The following is a 16,473-nucleotide window of genomic DNA, read 5'->3' as shown; positions in this document are numbered from 1 at the left end:
CATTGTAAATAGGTAGCAAATGTTAGGCATGTATTACAAGTGGTCCAAAATCAATTTAAAAATGTAAAATAATCCCTATTCTTTTATTAAACATCTATGGATGTGTGATTGTGTATGATAAACGGAGGCCAAGTTCCTTGGAGCATTTGTCTCTAGGTCATTTTGTGTACAGTACACCTCAGTACGTGTGTGCAACTCTATTGGTCGTTTCGGCAGGGGGCTGGCCTGCCATCAACGAATGAAGTGCGTTCTGCAATTCACTAGTTGATGCCAGACCAGCCCCCTGCCGAAACGACCAATAGAGTTGCACACACGTTCCTTCACGGCAGCTGCTGCTGCTCCGATGTGTTGTTAACCCCGTATTAACCCCTGCAAGGCAACCGGGAAGGAAACGAAGATTAAACGAGCACGAAGAATGTCCGCGAATATTCGCCCGAAGAGAAGACAGGAACGGGCGAATATTCGCGGAATACGAAGGTTTTTTCCCCCCCGAAGACGAGCACGAAGACGAACACGAAGAGCCCCCTGGTGCCCAAGTCTAGTAACTACGTCTCCTAGAACAAAAGTACCCTTGGTGATTTGAATTGTTCTGAGGTGTTGTGTCTGGTAGCCATAATCTATGCATGTGCTGGCCAGGCCCGGACTGGCTATCCAGTGCACCGGGCAGACGGCTTGTAGTGCTGCATACTTAACAAGACTGCCACTCCAACAACAGATTGTGTTCTCCAGTTGGAGGGTTGGTATCCGGTGTGCATCCCTCCAGCCACCGCAGAAATATAATTTGGCACCTATTGGCCTTAAAGTGCCAGGCCTAGTACAACCCTGGTGCTAGTCACTTCACCCTAGTAATAAACACAAATTTGCAACTTTGTGTCCGCACAGTTTCTGGCAGCGCTGAAATTGTTGGTGCTCGTTACCATATGGTTAGCATTTTATTCCACAATGGTGGGAAAAAAAAGTATTTTAAAGTTTTCTGCTAAAAAGATTTTTCAAAAAGATGCATTGTTCAAATCGTTGGAAAAATATTGGGGGTTTTGTGACGGGTAATTATTAATTTGTCAGGAATTTGTGGAATAACAATGATGTAATAGATTGAACATTAAACATTTATCTGCGAGTAGATTGGTTACCCGTTATTAGGTGTGTGTGTACATCAGTATGTGTGTACTTATGCTAGTGTGTGTGAAAATATGTTACTATATGTGTGTAGGAATGTTACTGTATGTGTGTGTAAGTATGTTATTGTGTGTGTGTTAGAATCTGTGTTTAAGTAAATTACTACATGTGTGTGTACGTTAGTAAGTTACGGTGTGTGTAAGTGCATATGTTAGTGTGTGTAAGTATTTTACCATGTGTATGTTACTGTGTTCCTTGGGCCTCCCATTGTACATTTTGCATAGAGGCTCATAAAGAGAGTGCAAGCTGTATGGGAGACAGGACTGAGCAAGGTAACAGGGGAAGAGTTTGTGCAAATATGTGTATGTACGGTCCTGTTGTGTTAGAGTACAGTGTGTATGCAAAGTTAGTGCTGTTAGAGTCAGTGTATGCGTTAGTGTATGTTGAATAATGTGTGCATGTAGCATGTGCATGTATGGTGTTAGTGTGTGTGTATGGTGCTATCTATGTTAGTGTATGGCATTAGCCTGAGTCTATATATATATATATATATATATATATATAATCATGTTGTGTCTGTGGTATATCAGTGGTATATGATATCAGCATCCGTGTGCATGAGTGTATGGTGTTAGTATGTGTGACTGGTAAGTGTTTGTGAGCATTTAATGTTAGCATGTGTGTGTCTGTTACTGTATAGTGTTAGCATGAGTCTTTGTGTGTTTGTATTTAGTATTAGCATGTGTGAGTGGATGTCAGTGTATCTTCCAGTGGTGTAACTACAGGGTTACTTGTTCCTGTCTCCTTGAACCGGTTCAAAATTGTTTAGAAACAATGGTCAAACCGGGGGGTGCTGGAAAGGTGAGAGGTAAGCAGGGGCAGGTGGGGATATGTATGTATGTATGTATGTATATATATATATATATATATATATGTTAAATACATCATGACCATACCTGGGAACTCTCCAGGTTTGACCCGGATATTGCCGGGTGAGTGCTGCTCCTCCTGTTCTCCAGGTCAAGACCCGAATCCGCCGGGTCTTGACACGCCCCGCTCCCTGTCCATTTTTTCCTTTACATGGGGGTTTTTCCCCCCGACGTCAGCAGGAACGTCCCTGACGTCAGCGCAAAATTCCCCCCGACGTCAGCGGGACCGCCCGCTAACGTCAGCGTGCAGTCCTGGCCGCGTCCTGCAAGGGAAGGCTCCGGATAGCCGGAGCCGAGAAGTTCTCGTGAAGATATGATCATGACACTGTGTAATGTCATATGTTGTTCATCTGAGGTTGTATATACCTAATTTTTTATACCTGCTAAGGAACAAATGATTGTTGTTATGTCCTGATATGTAAAACCATAGAATTCAAAAAGGGTTTCTTTTTCACACAACTGTAGATCCCATCCATGATAATTTTTTGTTATTTCCGTTAAACAATTCTTTATCTGCTTGATTCATTAACAAACAGCTATTGTGAATCTTTGCTGTAAATGCCTGTGGAGGGGGAGGGAACTTCACAACATACATTTCAGCACATTTTACACACACTTTATTTTTGCTTAATCTTTCCTATTGTATAAGAAGCATCTTGGATGCCTAAATCCATTAAACTGGTCCTTTTCTTCAGTTTCAACATCTAAAATGGGGTGATTCACCTAGAAATAACACGTTTTTTCTTGGTGGCTTCCTGGCGTGTGTCAGACACTCGGAGAGTGTTTTTACGGGCTGCAGCTGGGTATCCGGTCAGCAAAACAAAGGGAAGTATATTCATTTTTTCCTTCTCTATATACCCTATTTCACACTGGTCTTCATCACTCTTTTCTGGTGTGTCAGACATCACCAGGTCATCTGCACATGCATTTACCTGTTTTCAGAGGTCCACGATTTATATCCAAAGCAATATACACACATCAACGGGGAATCAGAAGAACTGGAAGTAAATAAAAGTTTTCTGCAGCCCTACAAGTAATGTGTACAGAAACAGCAGCAAACGTGTTTAGAAATTACTCTATGCAAATTAGCCACAATTCTACTTCCAATTACATCGGATACATAGAAAGTACCAATAAAGCCTATTGCCCGTAATTGTCGTTTAAGTTACATTCTTTTTTATGGCAAGGCAGTCTGGAGTAGGTTTATTTGTATGTTTAAAAGTTTTGGTATATTCTGGTGATCTGCAGGCATTTTCATGCTTCAGTTATTTCTGTAAGAAAGGATCGCTGTGTGTTACAGAGGCTCATTCAAGATTTCCTTGGCAAAGAAAATGCCCTAATTTCCTCATTTCAGGCACGCACTGCAGAATTCATCCAGCCCGTGCAGATATGGACCTCCAGTGCCCGTCAGCCTATATGGACATTGAGTTGTTGAGTGGCATGAAAAAAAACATTTAGCATACCACATACATGCAAACCACACACATCTCGTGATTGAGAAGCATGTGTAAACATTGGGTATCGCCATAAACTTCCTTTTAAAAACTTATTTATACTTACGTATAATGTGAAGTCTAGAACATAACGAAATGAGATTGAAAAACTTGTGCTTGTATTTACGAATAAACCTTTTTGTACATCACTAACAAAACCATGACACAAACGGGAAGGTCACATAGCAAGAAGAATATGTAAAAGATGGACACAGCAAACCATAAAGAAGACCAAGGAAGAAATGGGTTGATGAAATGGTCAAGCTTGCTTGTGTCCCATAGCAAAAGAAAGCACAGAGCTGAAGTTATCGAAAACTGTTGAGGAATCCTTCATCCCTCAGTGGACACACAACAGCTGACAATGATGATTTTTGCATGCTTGAATATAATGGGAAATGGGATATCTGAATCAATGTAAGTTATTAAATATTTGAATGTAGCCCATCGAATTCAATTACCTTTTTTTGTAAGATTACTGACTCTTTTCTCACCTTCCTTACCTGCTCGCTCTCATATACAGTCGAGCTGACATGAGTGACTGTGGATGTGCAGGCAGTTTCTTTTAGAGCACTTGATATGGTAGAAGGAGGCAAATGAAAAGAATGATTTTCCAACACCTTTAAAATGGGAAAGCATGCATGTAATAATTTATGAGAGAGTTCCTTTTGCCAGGGAATTTCACCCAAATATTGCATGATGGCCTACAAAGGCGACCAATAGGTCTATAATTTTCTATAATACTGCCCTAGGGTAACCTACAATAAACCTGTATCAAGCTACACAACTACTTGTACACTGAAGAAATTTGGAATGTGTCCTAGGACAAGGAAAATGCCAGCTGTCAAACAACACAAGCTTCAAGAGGAAGGGGGGGAATAACAGCTGATTAAATCATTTTTACACATCAGCTGTTGCTTAGAGTGGGATCCAAGTGGGAACCATACCAGAGAAATGTGAGCATGACAGTTAACCCTTCTGTGGCATAAAAGTTGTACAACACAAGAAAAAGAGGTAGGTGATAATCTGAAACAGTGTATAGGAATCACTATACTTCATTCGTTTAAAACAGAGCGAGAAACAGTTTCTGGGGTTGTTTTGTCTGTTTGCCTGATGACACCAGCCAAAGGGAATGACCTACATTTTACGTTTGTTTCTTTAATTAGCATTTGCACCTTCCACTGTTACGTATTGTACATCTCTGATGGCCCCAAGTCCTACTGCATAACATGTTTTAAATACTTTGCCACCAGGGGCAGGCTTGGGGGGCAGAGGGGCAATTGCCCTCTGTGATGGTCCAAAAGTCTGCAAACAGGGCCAGTCTGACTTGCAGAGGTGGGGAAATTGGCAATGTCACGTAACACAATGTAACCCAGTGGACCTCAGTGGGCAAGCAGCTATTAAAAAGCTCCTTGGGCAAGCAGCTATTCAAACGCTCCTATCAACGAAAGGGGGTAACAGAGTGAGAGGTAAGGGAGTGAGGGAGTATGAGTATGAAAGTAAGTGCTAGTATGAATGTGTAAATGTATGTGATAGTTTGTGCTTATAAACTATATGGACAAAAGTGTTGGGATACCTGACCATTAGACCATTAGACAGGGACATTTATGAAATCGCATTCTACATAGACATAAATATGTAGTTGGTCCCCCTTTGCAGCTATAACAGCTTCCATTCTTCTGGGAAGGATTTCCACAATATTTTGAAGTGTTTCTGTGGAAATCTTTACCCATTCATCCAGTAGAGCATTTGTGAGGCCAGGCACTGATGTTGGACTAGAAGGCCTGGCTCACAATCTCCATTCCAGTTCAACCCAAAGGTGTTTGATAAGGTTGAGATCAGGGTTCTGTGTGGGCCAGTCAAGTTCTTCCACACCAAACTCATCCATCCATGTCTTTATGGACCTTGCTTTGTGCATAGGGGGTCAGTCATGCTGGAATCCATAGAGGTCTCCTCCCAGAGTCATAGGTCTCCTTTTGATCCTCCCATGATCTCTTCAATCTTTTCTCCCCTTTGTCCTCATGTCCCCTCCCTTTCATTATGTCTTTTCTTTCTCCATATATTTACTTCTATTCATTATTACAATTGACAAATTTTCCCCATCTTTCCCTTGCGTCTCCCTCAGTAAACATACGCAGTGGCAAACATGTTTACACACATTCTGATATTACACAGACTTACACAATGCTCATACCTGTCTGATCTAGACCGGCCCTTTGCGAACAATTTTGGACCAGCCCAGGGGCAGGAACATATCGTGGTGATGCCCTCCTACATATGCCACTTGTGCTGAACACCAGGATATAGTGTTAAATCCCAGCACTCGGCATTAGTTTGGGGCCAGTTGGAGGCAGATCTATGCTTAAGCCCAAGAGTCTCTATTTGGGGCTATGAAGTTGAGTCTCTGGGCTTCTGCCCAGTGTAATCCTTATCTGTCCACTTATAAAGAGTCCACTTGAGATTCCCCTTAAGCCTTTCACTCCTAGGGTAAGAGGCTGTTGACTATATTTTTATATATTTTTGTAAAATGACTACATTTGAAACTGTTTTTAGCAAGGGTTTTTAGTTTGTAAAGGACATTACACAAATATTATTGATAACAATTTCCAAGCATGTCTTGGATATGACATACACTCGTACTGACTATAGTGCACAGTGCTTTCATTTAGATAAACAATTTGTGTAATTGTACTGCTTCTTAGAGGCTGTACTAAAGTCTGAATAGCTGTAGAACATCCACCCCAGTTACAATCACAAGTTGAGACAAGGGGAAGAAAAAGACTCAGGGTTTAGAGAGAAAAGGGAGAACACACAAAGCAAGTACATATCCAATCATTTTTAAAAGGTTTTAGAACAAGAGTAGACCTACTGTCCCTTTTTTGGACATGAATAGCTCAGGTCAATGGGGTCTCTTGTCTACACCATTATGCAGAGCTCTAAATTTGGTACAGTCTCCAGAACCATGCTGTTGGGTTCTGTATTTCAATTTAAGATTTATCTCTGGAACTGCTTCTGTTATGGAAAATGTGGTCAGAAATGTGGTTTACAAATGTTCTATAAACCATAAAGGGTACAGAGAATGTGAGACACATTTAATTCGTCATTACTTAATGTATCCTGTTCCTCTCTAACTACTTCCTATTTACAAGCATTTTAGGAAGTATATTACTCCACATAGTAACTACATGACTAAATTAAGATCCTAAAAGCCATCTATTTTAACATACCATCATCACCACCACCCAACTGCACACTTAATAAACAGACCATTACTGGGGTGAGATGGTCAGATTTTGTTTAGAGGTCTACACGGAGGTCTATATGAAGGCCTTGTTTTAGTGGTACAAATGAATGATAACTGAATGATTCAATGTGACACATTATTATATAGTTTTTTTTTTCTTTTAATCTTAAAATCTACACTAGAATTGATGACCTGGGGTAAATAATATAGTAATATATATTACAGTATGTTATATCTTGACATGTATGCAATACATATTAAAACAACAAAAACTGCACACCCTGGTCTTCCAAGGTACTACAATAATAATGCTGTGTGTCATTCTACAATCTTTCATTGCCTTTGTTTGGCTATGATAGCAGTTTCTCTCTGCTACTTGGCCTCTCAAATTGCATGGTTTACCCTTATTCGCTCCATCAGCTTAGGGTAAAATCCTAGGTTTGGGAAAATGCAACACCCCCACTGGTACAGCATTGACATTCCAAGCACATTAAGTCTAGAATGAGGATACATCAGAATATTTGAAATGTACTTAAAAAGACAACTCACAAATATATTTATGTACACACAATGCAATGCACACTTTCATTGCGGGAGTACTTGCTGCGCAAGCAATGTTTCAATTATAGAAACATCAAGGTATGAAAGAGGGTTAGAAAGATTTGGATCCCAAAGAGTGTAATGTTCAAACATTGTATACTGGAGAGGGGTGTCTGATGGTTCTTGTACTGTATTTGCAGTCCTTTAGTAGCTCTAGATTCACCAGCACCATACTCTGTGTAGTTCATGTCTATGTTCATGTATATGAGTGGGGAAAAAGTGTCTGACACACAATTCTCATCTTCCTGTTGGAGCCCTGTTTGTATGAACCTTTTACACCTCAGCAAATAAACACAAAACTATATGTTTGTTTAAACTATAGAGTCATTAGTGTGTGTTTGGAGTACACTGTCCCCATTTTAAAAGCATGGGAGACTTACCTGCTGCTGGCTGTTTATTTCTTCCGTGTTTACAGGTACAAAACTGGGAAAAATGCAAGTTATCACATTTATTTTACCGCTGTCATCCTCAGCAATATATACTGCTTTTGCATGTGTAATATTAGTATACTAATTTATATATATATATATATATATATATATAAATAGTATATATATATATAGTATATTATATACTATAGATCCTTACAGCAGTACCTATGCCAACTGATTTGACAATACTGGACAATACTGCTGCCACTTGACATCATCAAACTGATATCTATGATTCTTTTATATTTCATTTGCCATTCTATCATCAATGTAATTGCAAGACAAATGAAGCAGGAATTTAAGATGCTTGGAATTAAGCCAATAAGAATCTTTTTCATCAATAATACAAATGTAACTTCTCAAGATAAGTGGACATTAGCTTCTTTCTTCAGCAACCCTTTCTGTAGGAGATACACTTTCATCATATAGACTGTCCTCTTGTTTGCTTGCACAGCAAGTTTTGTTAGGGGTGGGAAGCTCCAGGACACCCTTGACAGAACTGAACTCAGCATGGGAGCCAAAAATTTTGTCCCAGTGAGTAAAGTGGGGGGCATAGTTGCTCATGGGCTTTTGATGATGCACATCATGTTTTATTGGCCCACCGTAAATTCCAAATGGAATCAAGCGAGATGTGGACCAAGGGAAGTCATAACCACAGTGATCCTCTACAGAGACATACACGTGGAATACCATGAAGATCCAGGTAGTGAGAAGGTGGCACCTTAAGATGATGGGATTTAATGTGGTCCAGGTCCCAACTGTCACTAGTTCCCAACCACCAAGACACTGTGTGGCAAGGGAGAAAGGGGCCATATATTCATGGTGAATCGCATGAAAAGTCTTATAAAGCCATCGATTCCTATGGTGGATCATATGCCAGATAAAGTATTGGAAATCAAAAAGAAGAAGGCTTCCCAACACTCCAAACGTTATATCCAAGATCGTTGGAGATTCTTCTGGGAGGGGGCATGGAGGTCTCCAGTACCACTGGGCAACAGCAGCAGGGAAGATATAGAACAGATGGTTGTACAGTGTGATTCCAAGGCAGTGGATAATCATGGCTCCTGTAGGGTTCCTATCTTGTTGGATCTTGTACTTGTGGATAAAAGGCCATCTTCTCCCTATGAGGTTGAAGATTAGATACGGGATACAGAAAATCATGTAGGATGATACAGTAAGGATGACAGGAAAGAGTGGGGACCTGAGAGTATCAGAGTAACGAAGCCTCATGTGGTCCCATAGTGGCTGTAGCAGTGGTCTACTGGAAAAGTATTTATCCAAAAGATGGGACAGGCAAGAGAAGACTTCCATCGCCAGCACCTGCTAAGCTGCAATCTTCAAAGAAAAATAGCAGTAAAGATTATTCCTTATTCATTTGCTGCCGCTTAGCTGACTCCCCCTCCCATTCAGAAGCTCTTACAAACTTAACAATTCAGACCCTTTCCAGCTCCCTGACAACGCATCCTGGATCCAAGAGGATAATGTGACTGATTTAAAGGGACAGCAAATGACAAACATTTTGCTCAAAAATGTGAAATGTGTTGGTTAGCATTAGAAATCATGCAAGGGTACAAGTGGCCATACTACTATTGAGGTGCTTATTAACTTAAATGGCCAATTATAGTACAAGAGAAGAATATTTATTCCATTAAGCTGTTCGTATCCATCTTAACCCCAGTGGTACCATACAAAACTGATATAAGACAATAAAACAGTACTACAATAGCAAATGGTACTAAGGTAACCATGATATGTACCAGACTTGTTTGCATTTGTCAAATGATTAATATATTTTAGACTTCACTTTTCTTTTATTGAAAAACTTTTTGGATGTTTTTACAATATATAGCCTTTTTATAGCCATTTCTTCCAGGAGCTGAAGATAAGTTATGGAGAGATTTTTTTGTGCCACTGACATTTTTGTATTTGTGTATTAGAAATGTGTAGGGTCTAAACTGTATCAGATTAATATGGACACATACAATGATTCAATGATACATACAATGATACACTGACGTATACAATCAGGTACAATCAGAGCAGACAGAGGTAGCAGTTACTGCTATACTCATAAATGATATGCAAAGACATTAATATACACAAAGCCATTCCCATGTGAGCATACAATTAATGAACTGTCTGTTTCACTCACTGAGACAAAGACACTATTACGCAAATTAACCTCTAATAGACACAAACACCCAGAGCAGACTGAAAAAAGTCAGAATGGCTCATATACATGCACATACTGAGCATACAAACTTAATGTCATTATTATTATTTTTTTTTTCCAAGTGCTTGGTCCTTCCCACTATTTTCAATGTAACATGATGTTCCAAAAATTAGGTCCCAATGGCTGAAAAAAGGAGCAAAGTTTTTTTCAGGTCTCTGGTGATGCAAATCATGGGCCAGTGCTCCACCATACAGCCGAAATGGTAGGATGTGGCTAAGAGACCAGGGAAAATCATAACCAATATGGTCATTCACAGACATCCAGATGCTAAGCAAGTTGCAAATCCATGATGTCAATGGGTGGCATCCTAATGCAATGGGGTTGTTGTTGCTCCAGAAACCAATCACCATTAGTTCATAGCCTCCGAGGTTCTGACTTGCCCACGAGAATGGGGCAACATACTTGTGGTGGACAGCATGCACCTTCTTGTACAGCCACTTGTTTTTGTGGTGTAATACATGCCATATGAAATACTGAAAATCAAATAGCAGTAGACAACCAAAAACCTCCCTAAAAAGAGTGTACACAGAGGGTGCTTCAGATGGTAATGCTAACGGCGGCATGCAGACCCAACTCAGCATCACCATTGGAAGAACGTAGACCACGTGGTTGAACACACTTCTCCATATACACAAACACATCATCGTTACCGTTGGGCTTGTCTTCTTTTGAATTTTATATTTATAGAAGAAGTGGCATCGTTCTCCCAAAACATCAAGCAAGGCAAATGGAAAACTGAAGCAAATGTAGCCGGAGAAAGCCAGCAAGACTGGGAAAAAGGGACAGGTCACTAGACCACCAAATTCAAGGATAATATAATCCCAAAATGTCTGCAAGAAAAGACACTCGTGACTGTCCCTAGTTGAGTTCATTCTGTTCTGTTTGATTCGATAGCCTCTCAATGTTATTTATAAGCATGTTTAATCTTGACGTCAAAACAAATCATAGGTCGAAGGCATTTTTGATGCTTCAAAATGCTCATTAAGTAATGAAGGATTAAACAAAAGTTCCCCTCACAGTTTTACATATACTTGGCAGAACACATTGTTTATAAATCTACTTTCTAAGATAAGAGTTAAATCTTCTTAGCTTGCACAAAAAGAACAAAGCCAAAGTATTCATCCTCCTTTCACATATTTGACTTTTGTTTTATCTGGATTTCTTCTTTAAAGAAAGCTTGTTAGTATGGGGCTTAACTGGACATTTTATCTTTTGTGCCCCCATGAAAATTCTGTAGTCTTCTCTCCGCTGTGCCAAACAATAACTGCCTTGGGAAAGGTGAGAGTTGTAGTTTGGAATCGTTCAAAGAGAAAGATTGTGTGGGTGGGTTGGTTGCGGCTTCACAAATTCAAACTCAGCAGCCAGAAGATATTAAACTCCCACGTTTCACCTGACTAAGGCTTTCTAAAAGCGCGCACCTCATATTTACTTTCATCATACAGAAGATGAATGTCAATGGAGTGCTGAGAGAGAGTGAGTGTGAGAGAGAGAGGAGCCCATCCTCATCTCAACCGAGTAATATTAAACAAGGCTCCCATATACAGCAGCTCTTGAGCTGTATGTAACACCAGGTCCAAGTCACTGTACTGATAATGGCTTAGGTTTACTTTGAAACTGAATACTTAAAGGGACACTCCAGCTATCAAATGTAATTTACTGCACATGATAGCTCAGAGGTCTCTTTACATTTACATGGTGTCCCCAGTGTCCGAGGAATCCAATCCCCTCTACATGCTTTAGCCCATTCCCTTGTTTTCTATGGGATTCTCTCCTGTTACTAATTGGCAACTTAAAGTAGCCTTTTAGTGGCAAGAATCATGATCAGCTGCAGCTTCTAACTCAAGGAAGTATATTTACGGTTTTTTTTGCTCTGTCTGTGAAGAATGCATATTAAAGTATTCACATAGTAGTTTGTTATGTATTACTCTTTAGTGCAGCTGTCCCTCTAAGGATGAACGGTTACATTCCTAATTAACCTTTTTCCTATTTTAGAAATAGAACTATACATTTTCATAAAGTAAATGAACCAAATAAAATAACACCATCAATGGTTTTTGGCACAGGACTTTTATTTTGCATGTGTAAAAAAGGTGAGGCTTAAAATAGTTTGGATTATTTTTTCAAACAGATAAAGACTGATGTGTGCAATTGTTACTTCTACTAATATATTGGGAGGTACATACAAGGCTTATCACTATGGCAACTAATGTTCCTGATGATTGGACCATTTTATAGGTTGCTATGGTGATAACACCTATTGAACCCCAATTGTTTGACAACAAAATGAAATAATTGCAGGATGCATTATATATCTATACACTAACATATAAAAATAATGCAGACATTTTTATTTTCGTGTTAATTTACCTTTTGGCTCCTATTGCTATTTCATCATTCTTTAAGTATTTGAACTGGGCAAACTATAAAACACCTAAATAAATAGAGGGGTTCTCTTTCTTTCTGTGCCAGATTACCCATTGCTTCAAAGACTTGCCTAAAATGTGAAATTCTTTGTTTTTAGGACAGATGGTTCTCATTAATTTGAGCTAAAGAAAAGTTGGATTTATACAGCTCTCTTTCAATTATCCTTAAATAATTAGCTCTTCCAGAGCAAAAGGAAAAACAAGGTTACTCAGAAAGGCAACTTTGTGTACAAATAGTTAGCGCTGTAATGCGGTCCAAAGTCTGAGCACAAATATGCAGAACCTTTCAAATTCGGATTAACAAAGACAATCCGCAAGATGCTCTGCACAAGCATTTGCACTAACATTCAAAACAATGTCAGAGTTATAATAATGCTTACTGATGGCAATTGCACAGTGCTCCAACATTTCTCCAATCATCTGTCAATGAAAGATAACTAGTTTATAGCCTAGAAGATTAAATAAGAAAACCAGGGATTTTTTTTCTCTAGGTGTGCATCATCTCATTTCTTGCTTTCATGTAATCCGTTACCATCCTGGAATTAGCTTCAACCTTTCTGCATCTCACCTGCTTGCTCTGAAGTTGGCCACTGGTTCAATTTTAACGCTCTGAATTTTCATGCCCCCCCCCAGATGGCTTCATAGAGGGAACCTACGGTTACCTACCTAGGTGCGAGATTTCAGGTTTATCTATATAATTTATATGAATATTCCCTTTACTGTTAATTGTAGCTCTTCATGTTGCCATTACTTCTCTTCCCATCCATTTTAATTCCATGTATGCAATGTTTACGTTTGTGAATATCATCTCTATCTCTGTGCTGTTCATACAAACCTGTAACAGCCCATCGGCTGCGCTATTCACTCATAACTAAAAATGTTCATCTTACCTGTACAATACGCAATGAAGGCTATGAACCGAAACGCATGGTAGATGTACATATCTATATATATATAGCACACTATATGTTTTTAACATGCAGAGCCGCATGCATTGGCTAGAGGACACCATTAATTATATATATATATTGAAAAATAATCTATGTGACTCTCAGGCTGGCGGGTACTCACGCTCAGTACTAGCTCGACAACTATGTTCTAGCAAGTATCTGACAGTTCAGAGCACACAAACATCAGGAAGGTAAATTTACAATAAGAAATCCGACTGGAGATACACCAAATAAACAGTCTGAAACGAGAGACATCACTAATTCAGAATTTATTACATCCTTATATCATACAGAAATTATACAGGTGAATATGATTTTTGTGCCATTTGGCCAAACCCATTCCAGACTTTGTAATACAAACTATTAATCTCTCTGGGTGGACCAGTTCCGATTATCAGATGAGTATTTTTTCATTTTCTTGTGTTTGCTATACTGGATTTCTAGGATGAATACAACCAGGCTTCAATGTACTACGGTTAGCTGATCTGTGATTGTGAATATTATTCTGTTACACTGATTAGCATAATAGTAATTCCTGCAGATTGCGATTTGATACCGATTATAATTTTCCAAATATTTAGGGTTTATTCACTAAGGAGTGAGTAGTAGGCAAACCGTACCAAGTAGGTATAACCCAACCATGATTGACACCTGGGTGCAGGTCTTACTTCGGCTGATGGGGTTCTGTGTCATCAACCCTTGTCTGTGAACACAGGTTTTAGTCGTCAGTGTATCAGGACGCACAGATACAAATAAACTAGTCGTCTGGCAGACATCCATTTAACTATAAATTATGAATGGCCAATACCGACGAGTTTCTCTCAATTAAGAAATCTCCCCATTTTAATTATACATTAGGGCCAGCTGTGCGCTAGCTTAGCGGAGTGAACCCTTTATCATGTATAGTGAATTCACAGACATCACTCCAAACCTCAGTGTTAGAAAATATACCGTTAACTCACCTAAAGAATAAACATAATGAGTTTTATGCAGAGGTTTTTAAAGGACTGATTAGGCATTCTGTTAAAGACAAAGCAAATCTCAATGGAATCTCATAGGTCATGTAATTTGCTGTTTCTACAAGGCGAAAACAATTAAAGATCTGGAATTACCTTACACTTTAGAAATTAACTTAAACTAAATTCAAAACATGCATTATTTTGAGCCAATATAAGATAGTTGCATTTGGTTATTCCAGGTACAAACTGGAATGCAACCTAGCAAGATTTTCAAAATTCCTGTAAGATTCAACTCTACAAAAGCAGGTAAAAGGCATTAAGTTGCGTCGCCCAAGCGGAAGTAATACGGCCATAAATACAGTTACTTGTTTTGTTAAAATGTAACTTGTCAGGTTTATGGGGCAGTTTGCCAGATGTAGCTACTAAAGCATTTGTGTCAACTTATTTTTAAAGTGAAAAACCTAGATATAGAACCTTCTATTAAAAACAAAAGTAGCCTTTGGTAAGTTAAGAACTGTAACAAGTTCTTACTTAACACAAAAAAAGCTATAAAGAAATTCGGATTCATTATGGGTTTTCCATAAAAATTGTTGCTGATGCAAAGAGGAACCAGTAGAAATGTCCGCTTTGTACCAGGGACAATACTTGTAGATAACTCCATGGCCTGTTATTTACAGAGCATTATTAAAGCATCAAAGACAACAAAGTGAAACTTACATATTTGCTTCATAAAAAAGAAAATTGCAATGACTACAAATTTAAAATATCATCACACTGAAGGAAGAAGGAAATGTGGTTATTGGAGTCAGTACTGGAAATAATTTGACAATTGCCCAATTTTTTTTAAATTTTTTTTTTTAAATAAGCTGTGTCCGAAGCATTGGCACACGCGGTCTGCATGAAGCATAGTATGACCTACACTATGGTCGAGTTTAATAAAACTAATGAGAAACTAGGACACATAAGACAACCTCAATGTTTTAGAAGTTTTTGTGCATAAGCATTATTTTCATCTTTTCCTTGTACTAATGGAGGTCGGGCTGCCATCTAGTGTTTCTTGGTGGTGTAACAAAAAATGTAAATGTAGTACCGTTACGAGGACATTTCTCTAGTCTCTTGTTAATATGTACTGTGTGAGTAGCAAATTTGAGGACTCACAAAACCTAGTTTGTAACATAAATGCAGTATTTAGTGTTTTCATACATTTTAGTTAAGGCAAAATATGGGCCTAATTATTTAAGGAAACACTTCGTTATGATATAGCCATGTTTAATTGTCATTAACATAGACGTAAATGACAATATACAAGGTAAAATAAATCTAAAGTTAGCTTTGAATGGGCGTTTTGTTAGGCTTATAATGGCAGTCCGTTAGGAAAGGGAATTACATTCCAAAAGGAGGAAAATTCTAAGACAAAACAAGAATAAGCCATAGAGGACCAGATGCTTAAATATGAAATAATAAAGTATATGTTTAAGGAGTGAGTGTGACAGATACAGGGAGAAGTCTTTCAGTAGAGCAGGTACAGCTAAATACAATAATGTTATCATGTATGGGATAGATATACAAATATGAAAAGATACTGATGAACTACACGGGTGAAATTGGTCTTAACTAAAATCAACTGATATATTTCTATTAATATTTTATTGGATCTTGTATGATATTGCAAACATTACCACAGCATGTTCACTGAATGTAAGCAAAGGTGCTGTAAATTAAAATGCAATCATAATGTTTTCAAATGATCTTATTAATGTATGTGGCATAACTAAACAAGAATAGCACAGAGACATATTAGAACTATCAGTCTCATCAGGGAAAACATTGGCTTTCTCTGATAAAGGACTTGAACAATGCCTGCTACCTTCTGTGTTTCATTAAATTGGATTTTACCCAATTAGCAAAATTCCGGGCATGTGAGTAATGAAAGTCACTGGGCCAGGATGGCCGGCGCTCATGCTTTAAGGTGCTCTGTCTTCTTTGGTGTGTTCAACTTCATTAGCTCCCTTTCCCCGATACAATTTTATATAGCCAATAATTGGATTACCACCTGAAGAAACTGGAGAAGAAAAAAAAAGTTTAGCAGTGAATATAC

At 38.6% G+C, this 16,473-nt stretch overlaps 1 protein-coding gene across 1 annotated transcript; it reads right to left on the bottom strand.

Moving 5' to 3' along the window:
• Positions 1-8,185: 8,185 nt before the first annotated feature.
• Positions 8,186-9,121, bottom strand: LOC149298664 (cholesterol 25-hydroxylase-like protein 1, member 2). The gene has a single exon (XM_089487030.1). The coding sequence runs from the start codon at positions 9,119-9,121 to the stop codon at positions 8,186-8,188; it is 936 nt and encodes a 311-aa protein (XP_089343156.1).
• Between the last annotated feature and the right edge of the window lie 7,352 nt (positions 9,122-16,473).

This window comes from Sceloporus occidentalis, unplaced genomic scaffold (assembly GCF_023333645.1).
Source record: "Sceloporus occidentalis isolate IW3139 unplaced genomic scaffold, rSceOcc1.0.p SCAF_31, whole genome shotgun sequence".
In the NCBI taxonomy this organism is placed as follows: Eukaryota; Metazoa; Chordata; class Lepidosauria; order Squamata; family Phrynosomatidae; genus Sceloporus; species Sceloporus occidentalis.
Note: the sequence above shows the minus strand (reverse complement) of the source record. Positions and strands in the feature narration are given on the sequence as shown.

Coding starts and splice junctions, on each gene's coding strand:
- LOC149298664 (XM_089487030.1), bottom strand. CDS start 9,121: ATGGAAGTCTTCTCTTGCCTGTCCCATCTTTTGGATAAATACTTTTCC.